The sequence below is a fragment of the Chelon labrosus genome (assembly GCF_963514085.1).
Source record: "Chelon labrosus genome assembly, chromosome: 10".
Taxonomy (NCBI): Eukaryota; Metazoa; Chordata; class Actinopteri; order Mugiliformes; family Mugilidae; genus Chelon; species Chelon labrosus.
The window spans coordinates 6,900,015-6,921,029 of NC_140360.1; the positions used below are offsets into that span (position 1 = coordinate 6,900,015).

Genomic DNA, 21,015 nt, shown 5'->3' on the forward strand with positions numbered 1-21,015 from the left:
ACATGTTGGCATCAGAAACTGGACCAGGGGGCAATGGAAGAAAGTGGTCTGGTCTGATGAATTAGGTCATATGGCACCTTGCAGGATGCAAGATCTTTGCAGACAGAGCACACCCCCCAGGTGCCATGAGGGTGCTTGGTCTGCAACAGTGTTCAGGTCTCAAAGTACCATTCACATTAATGCCAGGACCCAGGCTTCCCGGAAGAACGTTACATTGTAATAAGATCATTAATGTCATTCAACTCAACGGTTGGTGGTTTTAATGTTATGGCTGATCCCTGTATAAATCCCTTAGTCCCAACTCTTCTCTCTTGTGTTTGTCCTTGTCGTCGATCATCTATTTTAGACTGCAACCCTTCCTCTGAACGCATCGAAAACATTTTGGGGACAGTTTCTAGATTTTATATCGTTACTTCCTGAATTCACAGAACTTTGGTTACAACCCTGGTTTCTCCTCCATGCGTCCAGCTGTTGTAGAATACTCTCTCTCAGCCGCAACAGTTACTTGACTTTGTACTGCTGTCCAACACATCGCTATGGGTGTGTAAGTGTGCGGATGTTGCCACGCACACCAGACTAATAAACGTTTTGTCGTGAAAGAGGTCACAGAGTCAGCTGACCTGATTTCCTCAGGCAGTCGAGGGGCCCTGAGTGCGAACGCCCTGTCATCTTTTGTTTTCAGCCGGGCCCCTGGGACGGACAGTAGACCTCTACATGAGGATCTCAAGATACGTGCCGGCCTGTAAAAGTAATCAGTAAGACCTTGAAATCTATTCTAAAACATACACCATCTGAGATTGTCCTGAGATTGATCTGTAGTTCAGACGGGTGAAAAGACTGTTACAATAACCCAGACCCGATGAAAAATAAAAGTGTGTGAAATAGTTTCTGTCTTTAAAAGATCAAATGTGTTGGATTCTCCTCAGATTGCGAAACATGTTTGGACTAACTTAGAAATATGAGACTCAAAACTCAAGTCAGAATGACACCAGACACCAAGGTTCTTCACAACAGGACTGATGTTGTTGCAGAGGGAACCAGCCAAGGGTAGAACTTACTTGCTTGCTTGTTGGCGACAGTTGCTTTGGCAGCTGTTGTGTTTGGTAATGACTCATGTGTAACAGGGATTCATTCATATGTGCAGTAACAAGAGTTTTCACACATCATTTAATGGAATTGCGACATATCTTTATTGTGCAAATAGCAGTAAAAGGTAAAGTAAGATATGAAAAGCAATATGAGTAAGAAGACAATCTAACTACAAGGTGTAATATTATATACTATTATGGAGAATAAAGTAGAATAAAGTGTGTATGCCAGTATTAAAACAGGAGTTCCCTCCATATCTGCCTTTTGCTTCATTTCACATTTTCTAAAAACGTGGTGCATTAACACGGATTAAAACTTCTCGCTCTCACTTTCTTTGTGCTTACCTCTCTCTCTCTCTTTCTCTCTTTCTCTGTCTCTCTCTCTCACACACGAGTCTCTGAAAGCTGAGCTGGGATAATAGAGGCATTCAGAAGTGCTGAATGGGGTGAAGGGGAGGAGAAAGGGGCCGTAAACTCGCTGCAGTGTGCAGAGTTCAAGGCTATTCTCCACCTTCCCCGACTCACGTGTGCTGTGGCTGTGTGTGCACGCTCGCTGTCACACATGTGGACTGTTTGTACTGATGTGGCTCCTAGCTGATACAGATTAGGCCAGCCCTTCTCTTTCTCTCTCACTCACTGCTCTGGTTTGTTTTGGTTTACTATCCAGTTACTTGCTTTTTTTTTTTAAATTTCATACACACCCTTTCCACCCATAAAAAAACGGAAGGTTCAGTGGTACACATTAAACAAACACTGAGTGTTCAAATAAGTACAAAGTGATTTCAGATGGACAGCGCTCAGCAAAATGGCATTCCTCACCACAGGCAGCCTTATCTGTCAGTCGCCCTGGACGAAACACAGCTGGATGTCCTTGGGCAGCGGGTGGGAAAGAAGTCCCTGTCATTTTTGGAGAGGGTGAAGGCACAATGTTGGTGAGTCAGAGGGTAGGTCAGCGTCTTGGCCCCTTACACTAACTCTAGGCCTAACTTGCTAACCCTTCATCTGCGCTTGAAACTTTGTGCATGTTCCTCCAGGTGTTCTGGTCCCAGAGTGAAGAGCCTCCTGCTGCAGTTTTTGCCTATCCTGTCATGGCTTCCTCGCTACTCCATCAGAGAAAATGCTTTTGGAGATCTGGTCTCCGGAATCAGCGTTGGGATCATCCAGCTGCCACAAGGTGAGGTAACAGCAATGGGTAATAATCACAGAGTGAATCTTGACTTGGAGATGAAAATGACCAAATCTTACCACAAGAACAAATCTAGTACAGTATGTCTTGAAGCTGATGGTCACCATAGATGACATCCTGTGTTGAAACAAAGGACATTTAGAGCAGCAACGCCCTTTTTGATTTTCTGAGAGGCTCATAGTTGTCAGAGAAACCATCTGAGAAACACCAAGTTGGCATTTAGATGTCGGTGGTCTTCTGATGATTGAGAATGACCATGAACTCTCTCTATATCCTCTTAAAGTTCATAGCCACCCATCTAAAAATAAAAAAAATTTGAGAAACTTCTTTACGAGAGGATTTTATAAGAAATCTGAACTTCTTATTCACTATAAGCAGCCCATTGACAACCACCATTCTTCTTCTTTTCTAGGTATGGCCAATGCCATGTTGGTAGGAGTTCCTCCAGTGTTTGGTCTGTACACATCTCTCTATCCTCTGATCATCTACTTTATCTTCGGCACTTCAAAACACATCTCCATTGGTGATTATCAGTTTTTCATTTATTGCCCTTCAATCTTTCCCTTGGTTTCGTGCCTTGCTCCTATAGGCAACTGGGCATGTGTACCTGAAAACAGAGGGGATTCTAGAGTTTATTGGGAACCCAGGAAGTAATGTCCAATTAACTGTTCACCAATATTACAGAAAATTGTCCAAATAAGCTTGTTATCCACCTCTTGAGTCCTATGATCTCTAGAAATGACAGACACCCTTTATATTTTGGCAACAGTAAGTTGAGTGGTTATAAAGTGGTAATACTGTAAGGTTAAGACTGTCTTCTACCATAACTAACTTATTGTTTAAAAGCCCTACCAGGTCGTAAGTTACAGTAAGGAACACAGCTGAAAACTTTTTCTCACTCCTTCCCATAACGGAGCAACTGTTAGTCCTTTGTCAGATGATGCATCACATTTACATCCTTCCACCAAACTAGGTAAATCCCATATTATAGGAAAAGCATGTTGTCTTATACGGTTCCATTTATAAATCAGCTAAAATATAATTTTAAAAAACAAGAAATTTCATCTCACAATATGTTAATTACTAGTTTATTTGCATTTTTTTTCTCACTACTGCAGTTTGTTGTTCTTTTTAATAAGCTGCGTTTCTAATATTAGGTTATTTAATAATTTATCTTTCCTATAACCACAACTGAGCACCCCAGTAGTGAGTAAAGGACTTCTGCACTTCTTTGTGGGTGTTTATGAATGCATGTGTTCATGTGTGACAGGTACTTTTGCCGTCCTGGCCATCATGATTGGGTCTGTGACAGCCAACGTGGAGTTGCTTAGCAACGGCGATGAAGAGAGTCAGAATGCTTTGGAAGCAGCCAAAGTGAACGTGGCAGTGCAGCTCACCTTCCTTTGTGGCCTCATACAGGTGCGTTCGCACACACACACACACACACAGTATGGACATGCTCACAATCCCTGTGGTGCAGGTGGACCTCTGACCTCTGACTCCATCACAGAAATGAGCAGGAGACAATCACTTAAGTCTTTTTTTATATATGATCATTTCATCATGCATAGCATTCTCTCTGAAATGCTTTCTAAATGAAAGTTTACACATGTAAAATTCAGGCAGAAAAGGGTTTCAATGATGTAACATGTATTCCCGAGTCCATCTTGGTATATTTTTAATCCTCTGTGTGGGAATTTCAACCAAATCCCAACCACAGTGAATTGCCCAAACTTCAAACCCTCTCTTTTGGAAAGACTTTTGCCCAGACTGTGCTACCCATGTGCTTCAGACCCAGCAGCTAAGGTGAGGCTTGATAGCTGTGAATGTTCTTGTCATGGTATATCCAAAAAACAAAGCTGAAACTAGGGCAACTGGCAGCCCTGGTAGCTTTCTCAGGTCTTAAGGACTTAAAGACATATGTGGGTGTTGCCCAATATGAAAAAACATGATTAGGTTCTGTTAACAGCCAACTGCTTACCTGTTATTGAAGGAATTTGTTCTGAACCTGTTTTCCTTCTCCACTGAGTGCTACTCTAATTGGCCAGAGACTCCATTCCCAAGCTGTGAACAGAGGTGAAACCTTTTGGGGACAAATGTTAAGACTGTGTTAGTTAAAGTGTTCTGTACCTCTGATGTGTGTATATCTGTGTGTGTGTGTTAGCTGCTGCTGTACGTGCTGCGAGGAGGTGGTGTGTGTCGCTGGCTGTCTGATCCTGTCATCAGAGGCTACACCACAGCAGCAGCTCTGCATGTGATCGTCCTGCAGCTGCCCCTGATGACTGGAATACCTGCACAGAGATACACTGGACTGCTGGCTTCAGCTTGGGTCAGTTGAAACACTGTGGTAGGATCACAAACACACACACACACTCACTAATGTCAGCATGGTGTGGTATAGCTTCAAAGTCTTGGTCAAGGACACTTGACCAAGACTTTGAAACTATACCACACCATGTACGTCAGCAAACTTGATGATGGAGTTTGAAAGATAGATGGAGATGTCCCAGTGATAGCATTAGAATATACTGAGTGTTAACGTTGATTTTGCTGGAGAGACAAAGTTTAGATTTTTAACGTCATGCATAATGTTTAAATAACTGTGTTTCTCTTTCAGACTTTAAAGGATGTCCTGTGCGGAGTGACCAGTGTCGTACCAGGAACTCTGTCAGTCTCCTTGGTCTCTCTGGTGATACTCATTGGGGGCAAGATGCTGAATGAGCGCTTTAGGAACAAGATGCCTGTCGTCATACCGTGGGAACTTATACTGGTGACTGACACACTACCACAAACAAACTCCCTAGCACCTTACCCTAACCTAAGCATCTCAATTAAGTAATATAGTGTCTACCCCTAACCCTAAAACCAAGTCTTAACAGGTTTTAAAACTCAAAAATTTGTAGGGCACCAAAAGGTCAATATGGCCCCATAATGTTGGTTTTCTGCAACGCCCCCACAATGTAATAGAAACAAGAAGACACACACGCACAGTAGACTCACATCCACAAGATGCACCCAGATGGACAGATGCCACAGTGATGAACTGATGAATGACTCATAATTATATAATAATCTGCTTTTATCTCCCAAACCACTAATCCCCACATATAATATCTGCACCTGTCCACTGATTAATCAACATTCTGTCCTTGGACGGTGCTGATGAATGTGGCCTATATTATCTTTTTTTTTTTTTCTTTTTCAGATAGTCAGTTATTTTAGGTATTTTATTTAATAATTCAGAGAAACCCATGTCCATTGTTGTAGCTAAATAGGTAAATACAACTGTCCTATTGTTATTTAAACAAGTTCTAAATTAGGTTGTCTTCAACCTAAAGCAATATTTTAATAGTTTGCTGGGGTAAACAATAACAGAAAACATCACAAACCCAAAGTCAAACACCAACAAACTGCAGATGCCAGGTCGGCCATCTTTGTACCCTTCCCCTTTACCCATGATCTGTCCAGTTATTGTAACATTAAGGTATATTATGACAGGTAAAATAGCTTCATATCTTCTGAAAAGCTGATTATATGAGTCTGATTGTGATAATGTGTTTGTGTTATGTGTGTGTGAACAGATTGATTTATGTGACATTTAGATGCAGAATATTTTACATTCTTCTTTTCCAAGCTTGGACATTCTGTTCAGAAACTGTCACGTCATTGTTTTTCTCTCCTAGATCGTCCTCGGCACCGTCCTGTCAGTGCAGATGGATCTGGCTGGATTGCACAGAGTCCAGGTGGTGGGACACATACCCAGTGGGTCAGTGGAACTGGGTTATTTTCTGCTTGTCTTTGCTATTGAATCTGGTATTTTTCATTCATTGGATTTAATTTAGATTGAAGATGATGACTCTGTGTGTGGATATTTTATTGGAAGGGTCACACGTAATGCTTTTCTTAAATGAAGATCCTTGCATTCATGGTGAAGTATGTTGTACCTCTTCTTTTACTCAGTTTTTTAAACTAAAATATATTTATAATATAAAAGAAATAGACTTAACAGTTGAGCTTAATATCTACACTACCAGTGAAAGGTTGGGACATATTTTCTCATTCAATGGTTTTCCTATACTTTATTTATTGTCTACAATGTAGATTAATACTGAAAATATTAAAACCATGAAGGAACACATGCGGATTCAACCAGGAACAAACCAGTTTTGTATTTTCTTTTATAGTTTCTTCAAAGTAGCCACCTTTTGCTGTGATGACAGATTCACAAATGTTTGTAAATTGGCTTTATGAAGTAATCATTTGGGATGGTTTTCAATTAACAGGTGTGCCCTGTTTAGAGTGAATTATGTGTTTTATTCCATCAGTTGGGTTATACAGAGGCAGGGCTTGTACATAGTTCTCTACAGTGAATAGTCCTATTCGATTATGTCAAGAACCACTCAACTATGTAAAGAGAAACGTCAGTCTGTCATTATTGTAAGACATGAAGGTCAGCCAATCTTCAAGTGTATCCAAAAAGCGAAAGGCAACTGGACTTGTAGAATACCCAAGGAAGGAGCCCCACTCAGACCCATCGTCAGCAACTCGGTCACTTATAACATCGCTAAGCATCTGGCAACCATCCTGTCTCCGTTGGTGGGCAATACTCCTCACGGTATTGAAAACTCTAGAGACTTCATCAACTCCACAAGTCCAGTTGTATTTCTTGAACGCTTTTTGCATATAACATGACCTAGATGACTGAGAACCTTCACTTCAAATGATCAAACTTTGAATTCCCTTTTCACCTCCATTTCTACATGCCTCTGTTTTCATAATGGAAAAAATGCAGTTAGTTTTATTGTGTTATGACTGAGAGCTCTAAGGAAATGCTTTGTGTAATTATGAGGAGGCTTGAGTCATAATCCTTTATCAGTTGGTCATTGTCGATCAACCTGTCCTCTCTTTCCTTCTTCCTCCTCCTCCTCCTCCTCCTCTCCAGCTTGTCTCCACCAGTCCTTCCCTCTCTGTCTCAGTTCAGAGAGCTGCTCATCCCAGCTCTGTCTACAGCTTTGGTTGGTTTCAGTTTCCTCTCAGCCATGGGCTCAGTTTTTGCCCAGAAACATGGCTACCGGGTGGACTCCAGTCAGGTACAATCACTGCATCTATAACACTTCATTTAACTGGGGAAAGACTGCGTTCAAGGTAAAACACATGACCAATGATTTAGATTTGACTTATTATTTGGAGAAAGGGAGACCTGTGCTGCCATTCTTGTTGACCAATTCGGGTTAAAATGAAAAGAACAGTCTGAAGATTTCTGTAAATTTAGATATAGCATCAAGGCAAGAGCGTGGCTCCCTTCCCAAAGCTGCATATTTCAAAGTGTGCCAGACTTTCTTCTCTAAAGCTTCTTTGATCCAGTGACTGCAGACGTCCACTGTAGCCTCACTACTGGAAAGAAAACTTTTTGAACTGTGTTCAACTGATGCAGCTCAGAGTCACTCAGAGTTTACCCTGTCAATTTGTCCAAGTGAGGAGAAAACATATAGAACATACAGTATATACAGAACATGCTCCAAGTAAGCATGAGTATTCCAGGTATTGTTAACTGAAAATGGCAACAATTACCGCTATAGATTGAATTTTGTGAAAGAAATAACCTAAAGACTTTCTTATAAGGTTATTTGGTTGATTCTACATTATCTGTAGGTGTCTCTCGTCCAATGCCAGCTACAGGATAAACAGTTTTGGATGATGGACATATGAATATTTGAAATGATGATCCTGGAGCTTTGTTATTTAAGAGCTACTTTTTAGTAACCTAACATAATGAGCTCCAACATTGAAGACCATGGATCATTACAAAGCAAAAAGGTTCTGCTGCTATTCTCTAAATGATAAAGGGCCTGTCTTGTTCCCTGAATACACTCACCGTGCGATGCTGCACACACCCACAGCGAGCACTTCACAAATTTCAGCTGTTTGTCTCTGCCTCAGGACCTGCTGGCTCTGGGCTTGTGTAACACCATAGGAGGAATGTTCCAGTGCTTCGCCGTCAGCTGCTCCTTTTCCCGCAGTATGGTCCAGGACAGCATTGGCGTCAAATCACAGGTTTTCCAAAAGACATCCGAACACAAACCATCTTCATCCATAAGCTTTATTACAGATGGGATACACATATTTGTATGGAATTAAGTATTTATATTGCCTTCTGTTGTCTTTTAATCTCTCTTGTTATAGATGGCAGGTTTAGTGTCAGCTCTGATGATCCTGACCATCTTGCTGAAGATCGGTCATCTCTTTGAGCAGCTGCCTAAGGTAAAGTTCACATGAGATAACAAATATTATTTATTTTATAGGCAATATGTCTGAGAAGGTTCCAGGTCCTGGTATATCCAATAACAACAAAAAACCTAATCCAAGCAATGCGAGTTTTAGGTGGGCAGCATGTCCACTACCAGGATGAAACGTCTTCAGGAAACCATACAATTCCAGTGACCTTTCTTTTAGATTTATATTTCCTTTGAATAAATGTAATTTATGTTACTTTAAATCATGTGCATCACAACTATTAGAGTTTTCCAGAGAGCTCCCAAAGGTTTGTACTAAATTAAAAGACATGAACTAGCCAAACACTCAATGCACAGCTCAGGGAACCCGAGCAGTCAACAGAAGAGGTGTGACTGCACTACTGTTTTCATAATGGGAGCAGAAGTGGGGGTTTGCAGTTCTTCAGTCAGTGTGGCTTTCCTTAATCCCCCGCTATGAATTATAGAGCACATCAGTAAGGATGTTTTAAGAAAGGTCAAGTCACTCCAGCTGGATAAGACTCACCGTCAGGATGAGTGTTGACTGTGTTCAGTGATGGCTTGCTGTGTGTTTTCCAGGCCGTGCTGGCAGTCATCATCGTGGTGAACCTGCAGGGGTTGCTGGCTCAGATCAAAGATGTGTGTCTGCTCTGGAAGTCTGACAGATTAGACCTGGTGAGCTCCTCACACACACACGCATCAATATTCGAGACTAAAGCCTAGAACCAGCTGCAAACTCTGCACCCCTCTGACCCAAGACCTTTTCCTCTCTCTCCTCCCTCTTAAGCTGGTGTGGGTAGCTTCACTGATTTCCACTCTGATCTTTAACCTGGATCTGGGCCTGGCCGTGGCCGTCATCTTCTCACTGCTCACACTCATCTACAGGACGCAACAGTCAGTAAATTCTTTTATATACTCCCAGGGGAGCTTTTTACACCAAAAAAAACAAACAACTGAATTAATTTTTTCTACACTAAAACTGCCAGCATCTGGCATCATCTGCTCTATATACAACGATCAGCCACAACCACTGACAGGAGACATAAATAACATTGACCATCTTGTGACAATAAAATGTTCTTCTGGGAAACTTTTGGACCTGGCATTCATTCGTGTGGATGTTACTTAGACATGTAGCACCCACCTAGACCAGACCAGACACCCCCGCCCCATAGCAATGACACTCCTTGATGGCAGCAGAAACATAAAAATGATTTAGGAACAAGCCAAAAAATGTGAAGAACAGCACAAGGTGTTGACCTGGCCTCCAAATTCACTAGATCCCAAACTGATCAAGTATCTGTGGGATGATCCACAGAGGCCCCTCCCCCCGACCATAAGACCCAAAGGTCATTTATATGTAATAGATGCATAACTTCGCATTCCTTAGGTATTTGTAAATTTTGGATGATGGATGTTATGAAAGTTAAATAGTCCAAAAAAAAATTGTGTTTTTGCCTGCAAGTGTCTTCCCTTTTTAAAGGGAGTGTCACGTTAACACGGTATTGAGAAATCAGTTTTTGCTGTTGGTTTGTAATTCTGACTGAGACTGTGAATGAATATGTGCTACATGGAATATTATATGACTCTCCAAACCTTCCTAACCTAAATTCTCCTTCCCTCCTCTCACTTGTCTCCCAGTCAGACTGTCACACTCATTAATATTCCCCTCTGTCTCTCTCCTGTCTTTCATCTTGTCCTCATCTTCCAGCTCCTCCACTGTTGTTCTGGGTCGTATTCCTGGCACAGACTGTTACAGAGATGTTGGACTCTTCCTTGAGGTAAACTCGATCTAAAGTTTTGGAAAATGTTTAAATGTTTAAGACTGTTTAAAGTTAATGTGCTTTGCATGCGTCCGCTCTGCAGAAGGTTATGTACTTAATGCATTCAGTAATTTGACTGTACGTTTTTTAAATACGGATGATTCTTACTTGCCTGCAACATCCTTGCCTGACAATCCATATTTGAACAGTGTAGTTGAAAGTAGATGGAGCTGAGCTGGTTGCCGCCAGTCAGACCAAATAAGCCGCAAAGCTTACTCCTCTTTTCTCTTTTAGCCTGAATGTGATTTTATGAAGGTGTGTTGTGTTTTAGATGTTTAACTTTATTCAGTAGGTATATGTCTGCAAAGGGGGAAAGAATAAAAGAGATAAATTTGTATTCCAACATTTCTCGTTAATTAGCTATTTCACGAACTCTGTATTGGACGGCACAGTGGTGTGGTGGTTAGCACTGACGCATTACAATAAGTGGCTTCTTCCCACCGTCCAAAGACATGCTCGTTAGGTTCATTGGTGATTCTAAATTGGCCGTAGGTGTGAGTGTGAATGGTTGTCTGTCTCTCTGTGTTAGCCCTGTGATAGACTGGCGATTTGTCTAGGGCGTACCCCGCCTCTCGCCCAATGACAGCTGGGATAGGCTCCAGCCCCACTGCGACCCTCCAAAGGACAAGCGGTTACAGAAAGCGAATGAACTCTTTATTCTAATAATCAAAATTTACACAAGTTAAAGTCAGAAACATGCAGCCGGTAATTTGTATTTAATATTGTATTTCATCAATTCCAGAAACGGGCTGATTTTTTCACTACTACTGAGACTTCTTTTGTGTTAGTGAGGCAAAATAAGACAGTGGCCCATAATGTAATGCTTCATAATTGTGCTGCAGGCTGTCATTCACCTCCAGTATGCAGAGAGCCGATGCTGTTGATTGGCAGAGACAAATCCTAGCTGACTGCAGGATGTGGACTAGCACATGTATGATAATCAATTCTCCACAGCTTGTCTCCACATGAAGCACTGACCTGATTTCAACTGTATGACATCATCCTCAGTGCAAATGCACTTCAACAGAGCTCCAGCAGTGTTAGTCTGGCACAAAAAAGAAAATGTGTTTTCACCTGTTTTGCTCTGGGGCGCATCATCAGCAACGTATCCTAGGGTTATTGGGTGTTTCGGGTCTTGCAACATCATACACCCTCAGTCAGGTTTTATCAGGGTTTATCAAACCTGACTTGTGTCCCAGCAGCACGAAACCACTGGTCCCCCCCTTTGTATCCATGCCTAGAGGCTTTCTAACCTGCCTTCGTTGCTCTAGCACCTCCACTGTGTAATGTGCATGCACCACCTTTGTCCCCTGCACTCCTCTAGAACTGCCTGGTACTTTGCCAGCTTGTCTTTTGAAAGCCTCCTATGTTTGATCTTACTGGGGCCGCAGTCAGTTCTATTGTGATGAGTTGTTTTGAGGCCTCAGAGAAAGGTACCAGTGTCTGGCCCTGTGTTGTTTCAGATAATATGTGCCAGGAACTTCAGTTGTCTACTCAGGTTAACCATCAGCTTTCAAATCTGAAACGTCATCTCCACACAAGTCTTTTAGAACTGAAGAAGGTACTTGAATGAGTGGCAAAATGTCTTCAAGAAACCTTTCAAGTCCTGTTGCCCTTATTTTTGGGATAAACCATAACCTAGATAACTCAAAACCTTGATAAACATCCGTGGGTGGTACCCACCTGGGTCTGGTGCAGTGGAGAACAGGCTGGATGTAGCCCTGCGTTGTGGTTTGGGTTGCTCACGTGCCTTGACGAAGGGAATCGGCTTCTTGGCAAGGCAGTGGGACCTGTTGCTCATTATGGCTGAGGAGACACGCCTCATAGTTAAGTTAAGATGAGATAGCCTGTATTGTCATTCCAAAAACAGCTATAAAATGAAATTGTGATTGGTACTGCTGTGAAGGGGTAATGCAAGTAAACAAGTATAAAAACACTTCAATACCAAAAATAAACACTTGACAGACTGTGTCAAATAATAAGTATGAGGTAGTAAGTTGAATATATTGCAGATCTACTTAGTGTTGCACATGTGGATTAGGAGCTGAGGGAGGTTAGTGGCTGATAAGGTAGTTGAGTGTGTTTATAGCCTGTGGATGAAAACAGTTTTATGGCTGTTTGTTCTGGTTTTAATGCTTCTGCATCTCCTTCCGGAGGGCAGCAGGTGTTGTCCAGGATGGAGCTGGTCACGGATGATTTATTTTCCTGGTTCTGGAGAGGCAAGGAGAGATAGCAATGTCATCCAGAGGGTGTGGAGTACAAGAAGTAGTCCTTTTGGCTGACCTTAGTGTTGTCAGCTGGTGTGCAGCCAGCAAGCCACATGGTGATGATCAGTACGCCAGCACGCTTTCTGTGGTGGAAGTCAAAGGTTGCCAGCAGTCAGTTCCTTCTCAGTACTCTCAGGAAATGGAGTCTCTGTGGGGCCAGAGACCATCCTGTTACCAGGATAAGTCCTTGAAGATTTAAGTCTTTAGTAGTCCCTAGCATTCTGTCAGTTGCTGCACCTCCTCCCTGTGAGCAGTGTTGTCTCCTCCTGGGATGAGCTCCAACAAGGTATCAGCAAATTTCATTACTGCACAGGTGAGGTGGGTATAGATGGCAAACATAACTTGACAGTTAACTCACTTAACTAAACTCTTGACGCCCGTGTTGAAATGACAACAAAACAAAAAGAAAAACTCAAGGTAACACCATGTGGCACACATGATTTTCCAGTGAAGGTCAGTCATTTATAAAAACTTAATGAACCACTCTGAGCGGTGCGACTGTCTCGCAGCCTAAACACACTAAAAATAAATCCCTGGCTGAAACTCCTCCATCTGTCACACATCAAAATACCAAACTGTCACCAAAGGCAATCTGTCTGGGCTCAGAGCATCAGTGAGTTCCTGTCAAGCTCTCGCTCTCTGATCCCTCCACCAAAGTCTCTCCTCAGTCTGTTACACTGCTGCACAACTCCCGTCTGTGCATTTTGTCAATCTATCATGCATTAATGATGCTATTATTATTATTCGGGGGCTTTCTTTGCCGAAGCTTCACTGCATGAAACGAACCACTTGGCATTTAGACTTTCTTTGTCAAACTTTCCTTCATCTCCAGACACTCACTGGCAAGTTCATTAAGTACACTACAGAAAATGAATGCATTCTAACCGTCCCGCACTAAATCTTCCTTCATGACTATCCAAAAAAGTTAAAAGAAAGGCAGCTGGACTTGTGGAGTTTCTTGAAGATGTTTCTCCACTCATCCCAGCAGCTTCTTCAGTTCTAAGGGACTGGTGGGGAGGTGAGATTTAAATAGGAACATCTGTGGGCGTTCATGACTGTTCTAATGTTCAGTTGATTTTGAAATAATGACAGAAAGGTGGTAATTCAATGTAATGATCATTATGCAGGATGTAATTTGTGGTGCCGTTAAACTAGATTAAATTAATGGTTTGTTTTTGTTATTTAGCCTGGAACACTGACTAAAATGGGATTGTCAAAATAATAGGAACATGTGTCGGTACAACACGATACCGTACAATAGCACTACAAACCACAGGCTCCACAATGAAAACACAGTTCAATTAACAGCTCTCTCCGTTATTTTAAACACAATAACCTTCATGAAGCTAAGATTTTGTGCAGGACTGTTATATTAGAAGAACCGTCACAGTCATCTGTAGGTGGTATCCATCTGATATGTGCATGACTAGGGTCTGTAACAACAAGAAAGTCGTTAGATAGCTTTCTTGACCCCTCTGTAAAATTGGCTCTCTGAACAGGGGTGGACTGAGATATACTTGGCCATCAATTTATAACACCCTGAGTCTCTGGCCAGTAATGGGTCGTTAGAGTAGCATTCACTGGGGAAGGAAAACAGGATCAAAACTAATTCCCCTATTTACAGATCTGTAATCTGGTCATTAAAAAAACCTTGTCATGCGACTTCCAGATCAAAACCCCATCTCCCCTCCTGTCTTTTCGAACTGAAGAAGCTACAGTACTTGGATGAAACATCTTCAAGAAATTCAACAAGTCTAGCTGCCCCTGTTTCAGCTTGTTTTTGGAAATTCTATATGACCCGGATGACCGAGAACTACAGACATATCTTCAGTATATGGATCTGTTAAGCACTGTATCTCTGTTGTTGATTTTTATAATTTTTTTGTTCTAACAGGCTAAGCCAGTCCCTGGGGTGACTATACTCTCATGTTCCAGTCCAGTTTACTTTGCCAACTTTGACCTGGTGTTCACAGAGATGAGACAGGTGCCAACACACACTGATTTACATTCATTTTGTGCAGATATCCCTTACATGTAACCAATATCCTAATCTTAAACCACGTGTTCATACAAACAAGTCTCAAACTCTTATGTACACAGCATATATGCGTGGTGAAAGCATAGACTGTATATAAATATGGACAATGCGTCCCCACTTCCTTGCATTGGCCAAATTTACTCTTTTTTTCCCGGGGATACGGGCAGCGCCATAGTCCCCCTGTGGGCCACACAGTCCCACGGGACCGCTATACGGAGTGGTTGGCATGGCAGCTGGTAGTCTGCGTTATGTCACATCCTGTTTCTGTTGTGTCAAATAACTTCAGTGAAACTTGCTAGTGCAAAAAATTGACACTTGAACGTGCATCAACATTATATTAACTGCCTAAAATGACAGAAACCATCCTTGAAAAAAAAAATGATTTGATGTGTATTTTAGTGTTTTACTTTTTCCCAAGTCCCGCCCACCAACATGGAGGGGGTGGAGCTTATGACCTATACTGCAGCCAGTCACAGGGGGGGGTTTTACTTGCTTTGGTTCCACCGTCCATATTTATACAGTCTATAAAAGAGTAGCCGTCACTTGTAAAATAGGTAATAATTTTGAGACTGAGAAGAGTTTATAATTGTAATTAAGTGAGTAGATGAATCCTGACGAACAACCCTTTAGCTTTTTTACTCATATGTAAGTCCGTCAGTACGTGGACATCATATTCTGAGATTCACTAGGCAATATGCAAAGCACTCTATGTGCGTCTGTGTCTCTGCACTTTGATCCTGCCGGCTGAATTAGAAATTTGAAGAAATTCTCCACGGCTGCTGAAATGTAACCTCTCCTCTTCGTCTTCTCGCTCTCTTTACATCCAGACGGTGAGTCACTGCCAGAAGGAAAACCCAGCTGGAGTCCACACCGCTGCTTCCTCCCATCATCCCCCCTCAACCCAGACACGCACTCATTGCTTGGTCCTGGATCTCAGCTCTGTTGCCTTCGTGGACTCCGCGGCCATGTCGGCACTTTGCAAGGTGAGGAACGAGAGCTGGGATTTGGCGGCTAAAATTCAAATTCAGTTTTTGTTGAAATTCCCCAAGCCCATGCAAGGATTTATCTTTGCTGTTTGACACTGGAGCTGATTCTGCGTTTAAGCTCGTCAAACATCGTCAGAGATGTTAGTACAGTGGCTTTTTACCTGGATTTTCTTTTGACTAGGTTTAAAGGGGAATTACCGTTTTTTACAACCTGGACCTTATTTCTGGCATAAAATACGACCGTTTACTCACCCATATAACTTTGGTGTCATTTGGAGTCGTTCGTCAGATATTTAGATCTGCGTATATCCGTATAGTGGGAGTGAATGGGGCACCGAAACGCAGCCTCTAAATAACGTATTATCTGCCCTGAAACTAGTTTATTTCACCAATATTTTATTATGATACGCTAGTTACCTGTTATCATCATCCCGTCATGAACGAGTTTAATGCGTTATTTAGAGCGTTTCGGTGCCCCAGTCACTCCCACTATATGGATATACGCGGATCTAAATATCGTCCGAATGACGCCAAATGACACCAAAGTTATATTGGTGAGTAAACGATCGTATTCTATGCCAGAAATAAGGTCCAGGTTGTAAAAAACAGTAATTCCCCTTTAAGTTTCTGCAGGTGACATCTCTCTAACGACGATGTCTGTCATTTCTCACACTGGCTTCCCAGACTGGCATCCATAGCAGGAATTTAACACACACAACCTACTGTATAAAAGTTAAGGAACACTAAATGTTAAAACAAAATCCTTGTACTGAGCTGAAACCGGGAGCTCCCAAATGTCAAAGTTAAATTATGACAAAGCAACATTAGTCCCCACGATAACTCATTTCTGCTGGTCGGATGTTTCCAAGACATTATTTTGTAAGATAAGACCAGACCTGATATCTGGTAAATGCACGTCAGATAAAAATATGACAAACAGTCTCTCACAGTTGCACACTCATGCCCAGCTTCGGAGTAATAATTACCAGTAAAAGTGATATGACTGTCTTATATCCTCTTCCTCCTCTTTGATCCTGCATTCATCAGGCCCACTGAAGAAGCACGTGCTCTGAATAAAATAGACAATGAACAGATAATTGTGATGTTTGTTCCAACTGAATTCATGCGCATGTTCACCAGGTTGTGGAAGACTTGGACGTCCAGGGTGTTGGTGTGTTTCTGGCGGCGTGCCCAGGTCAGCCTCATGTTTCATGCTCGCTTATCTCCTGTAGAGTCACTCTTCTATTATTTGTCTCTCTCTCTCACACAAACACACATGCTGTTTCTCTAGTGTCAGGCTCTTACCACAGGTCATTTTCCCACCACCCCTACATCCTGAGTATTATTTTTTTCTCGATAAAGGCATCCCAGCAACACATGCTCATATTAAAAGTGTCTTCTTGTTTTTTAAGGAGTCATTGCAGTGCAGAATTATTTACTGTGCAGCTTGCATTTAAAAAGATGTCACATATCAAACACAAAGTTCCTTTGTGTCGACAGAGAGAGTTTTATCCCAGCTCCAGATTTGCATACCAGACAGCCTCCCCAGCTCCTGCTTCTTCCCATCGGTCCATCACGCCGTCCAGCACTGTCTCAGCGTCCTGCCCAGGGCTCTGGAGGTACACATGTCTCACACAAGTACACACAAGTCTCGCTCATTAGTGTTTTAAACAGTGAAAGAAAACTTGTTAGTTTTGCTCTTCCTTATTATTTTGCAGTTGAGATTTTATTTATGCCACCATGCCATCGCCATTTAGGTTTTTGGACTGTCCATCTGTCCGTCCCGTACTGCTCTGTGCTTGCTCTGGGGGTTTCAGGCCAGGTTCTGCAAGCGTCTTGAGACAATTTGTATTGTTATTGACGCTATATAAATGCAACAAAATTAAATTTAATATATTTGAACACACTGAAACTTAAGTAATCACAGGAAAATAGACGAAACGAAGGCAGAGTAGGAACATTTCTTTATTAAATACATATATTCACAACTACAGCAAATGCTATAACAATAAATGTAGAAACATGCTACAAGCGGCACAGGCAACAGTGGAAATATTTCCAGTGGACCCCAAAAAGTGACGAAAAGGCTCATGTTTAAATAAAATTAATTGTGTCGTCAGATTATTCAAATTGACACGCTAATAAAAAGCAAAATGCTGATAAAACAAACAAAAAAAAAAACTCCACAAGTCATAAAACATTGAAGAACAAGCATGTTTTAGGCTCCCCTGGAAACGTTTGTGCTTCTTGTAGTGTGTTTCTGTATTAGCTGTTTTTGTGTCAAACTGATGAAGACGTTTCCTTTGCTTGCTTGTGCGTTGCAATAGTGCCCTTTTTGTGAAGCGAAAATCAAGAACGCTCTGAGGAATTCACTTGAACTCACGGATGAAGTGTTTAGAGTTTTGCGGTCAATGGCCCCAGTGGTCCAAGCGATCCCAGTGGCATAACTCAAGAATTCATGCGCTAATTGTGTCAAGCTATTAGGGTGCAATGTAGAAGTGGCCACATTTTATATTCTAAAGGTTTGATCATAATGTTCTGCAGGAACACTCCCTGTATATTACAGGAGTCTGATCAGGGTTTTAATTATGTGTTTTCATAAAAAGATCCGAGTGTTAATGGAGCCACATTAAAGCTGAACTATTTTCAGGTCTTGGGTAATATATAAATGCGTAAGTGAAGCAAATTATATCAAATTTTAGCAGCACCAGAGGGATCTGCATTAAGTCTGATAATATGCTTCACTTGAATCAGCTAGGACACATGAATAAATTGTGTTAAGTTCGACAGACATGAGCCAGAAGCTACATTAGCTCATTAGCATGACACACACTTATCCTTGAATTGCATTGTGGGTAAAGTAGATGCAAGGTCTTGAAAAGATTATTTCGATGTCCAAAATCAGCCCTCTGTTCACTCTTTCACTGCCCCCTATACGTATAACAGGCAGTAAACTGTTTACTCAGTAGCGAGCAGTAAATGGAGATTTCGGACACCCACTTATTAACGTCACTTTGCTTAATCACAGCTTCTCGGTCCAACAGTAATTTTCACATGTCTAAAACTACATTGTGCTGTCGTTAGGAGAAATTAGTGCACATGCTGTGGACTTTTTGTTCTCTTGTGAGATTTGTGGATGTGTATATGGTGTGCACAATTAAACAGTAAATATAGTCATTCAACAATCCGGAGACATTTTTGGCACATCATGAATCTGATAGTGTTACAGGACTGCAAAAGCCAAATTCTCTTTAATTCTGTTTTATTTCCACCGATCAGCCACAAAATTAAAACAACTGACAGGAGAAGTTAATAACATTGACCATATTGTGACAATTCAGTGTTCTGCTGGGAAGCTTTTGGACCAGACCAGGCACCCCCACCCCATAGCAATGACTCTCCTTGATGGCAGCAGCCATCCCCAGCAGGATGCAGCCTGACACAGACACAAAAACAACTAAAAAAACATGAAGAACAGCACAAGGAGCTGACCTGGCCTCCAAAGTCACTAGATCCCAAACTGATCAAGTATCTGTGGGATGATCCACAGAGGCCCCTCCCCTCAAAGCCCCCCACTAACAACATTGTGTTGCCAGACACCACAGGACACCCTCAGAAGGCCCATGTCCATTCTCTGATGAGTCACAACTGTTTTGGAGGCACAAGACCTACACAGTATACGGAAGGTGGTCATAATGTTATGCCTGAGCAGTATATACTGAGTCAATACCAACTCATGACCCATTGCAAACCCAGAGCCTGCAACCCCCGTAGTGCTAAAGCAAAGGTGGCAAGAAAAATCTCCCTTTTAGCTGGAAGAAATCTTGGGGCTTGCCAGCTTGAGGCCAGCTTGAGACCAGCTTGAGGCCAGCTTGAGGCCAGCTGGATAAAAAGAAAGACAGAAAGCAGCAGATGCGAGCAAATTCATGTAGAAAGGGACACGGCTAATAACATATGTACCATTCAGTGGTAGCACACAAATGCATGCATGGTGAGAGAAAAGAATTTAGAATAACATTTAAACATGCTGAACCGTTTGTCCATTTTGTTTCTATCTCTCCACTCAGGAAATCAGCTTGGATGCAAGTGACTGTTGAAGCTACGAGGCCACGTCTGCGTTTGAATGTAAATTGCAGGAAAACAAACTCAAAAGGAACCGAACCCCTGAGGTGAAACAAACAAAAAAAAAAAGCCATTAACACATTTCCTGGTGTGTGAGTGTGTGTTCCTGTAGTTTTTTTTTTTTTTTTCCTCACACATTTCCACACAATAAATGTAATTGTTCTTCAGCTTGCACCATTGTTGACTGTTCTCTCTTGAAGGACTAAGGACACAACACAGCAGAGAATAGTTTAGATGGACCGCTTGGTTTACAGCTCAGCACACTTCTGCTGCAACACTAGAGTGATTGATCTTACATGTTCCAGTTATGAGGCTCATCCCATTTTTTTAATCATATGCAGGACATAGCATTTACATGGGATGCATGGAATTGGCTATTTATATTCCTGTATCCATGATAACTGCTGGTATCCCAGTTACTTTAAATGAAAAATACAGTTGTCTGTCATCCAGGTCATAATTTCCAAAAACAAGCTGAAACAACTACAATAGAACTGGAAAACTTTCTTGAATATCTTTAATCCAAGTAGCTGCTTTAGTTCTAAAAGACTGGTGGGGAGTTGGGGTTTTTACGGACATTACGGAAACAAAACCACCCATTCAGGGCTCAACACAGGAGAGCCAGCTGTTCAGGATCTGTCCACCTACACACGAAGGACAAAGGACACTCCTTTGAGGACGACAGCGTACTCATTTTATCCAGGGAAGACAGATGGTTTGAAAGAAGAGTAAAGGAAGCCATGTATGTCAAAGTGGAAAACACCCTCTCTGAACAGGGGAGTCTTAACGTCCGTGCCCAAAACGTTTCACCCCTGTTCACACCTTGAAACTGGAGTCCGTGGCCAATAATAATAATAATAATAATACATTTTATTTAAAAGCGCTTTTCAAGATACTCAAAGACACTTTACATAAAAAGGACATCAAATTAGCAATGGGTTGTTGGAGCACGAACACAGGGTAAGGAGAACTGTTTCCTTTAATTATAGATAAGTGTCTGGTTGTTACAGACCCACAGATGTTCTTATTCAAATACCAACTCCCCATCACCATCAGTCAGTTAGAGCCAAAGAAGCTACTTGGATGAAAAGTCTTCAAGAAGTCCTACGAGTAACATTAGCTAAGCAACTCATCTATGGACACTATAAGACTCCTCTTAGGGACCACGTTTTATTCTTTGGCCATGTAAGAGTTTTCCTTTTCAACTGTGACTTGACTGTCTACCCTTTTTGTGTTGGAAAAACCAGCGTCGTA

General features: G+C 41.8%; 1 protein-coding gene across 1 annotated transcript; it reads left to right on the forward strand.

Moving 5' to 3' along the window:
- Positions 1-1,874: 1,874 nt before the first annotated feature.
- Positions 1,875-19,736, forward strand: slc26a6.1 (solute carrier family 26 member 6, tandem duplicate 1; the record flags this gene model as incomplete). Its single annotated transcript, XM_084553095.1, has 18 exons — positions 1,875-2,020; positions 2,123-2,262; positions 2,687-2,797; positions 3,545-3,693; positions 4,439-4,603; positions 4,892-5,044; positions 5,958-6,040; positions 7,217-7,364; positions 8,215-8,328; positions 8,458-8,535; positions 9,105-9,200; positions 9,313-9,419; positions 10,237-10,306; positions 14,510-14,599; positions 15,481-15,636; positions 16,780-16,834; positions 17,140-17,258; positions 19,707-19,736. 18 exons carry the CDS (start codon positions 1,875-1,877, stop codon positions 19,734-19,736), a joined length of 2,010 nt encoding a protein of 669 aa, XP_084409221.1.
- Positions 19,737-21,015: the final 1,279 nt, after the last annotated feature.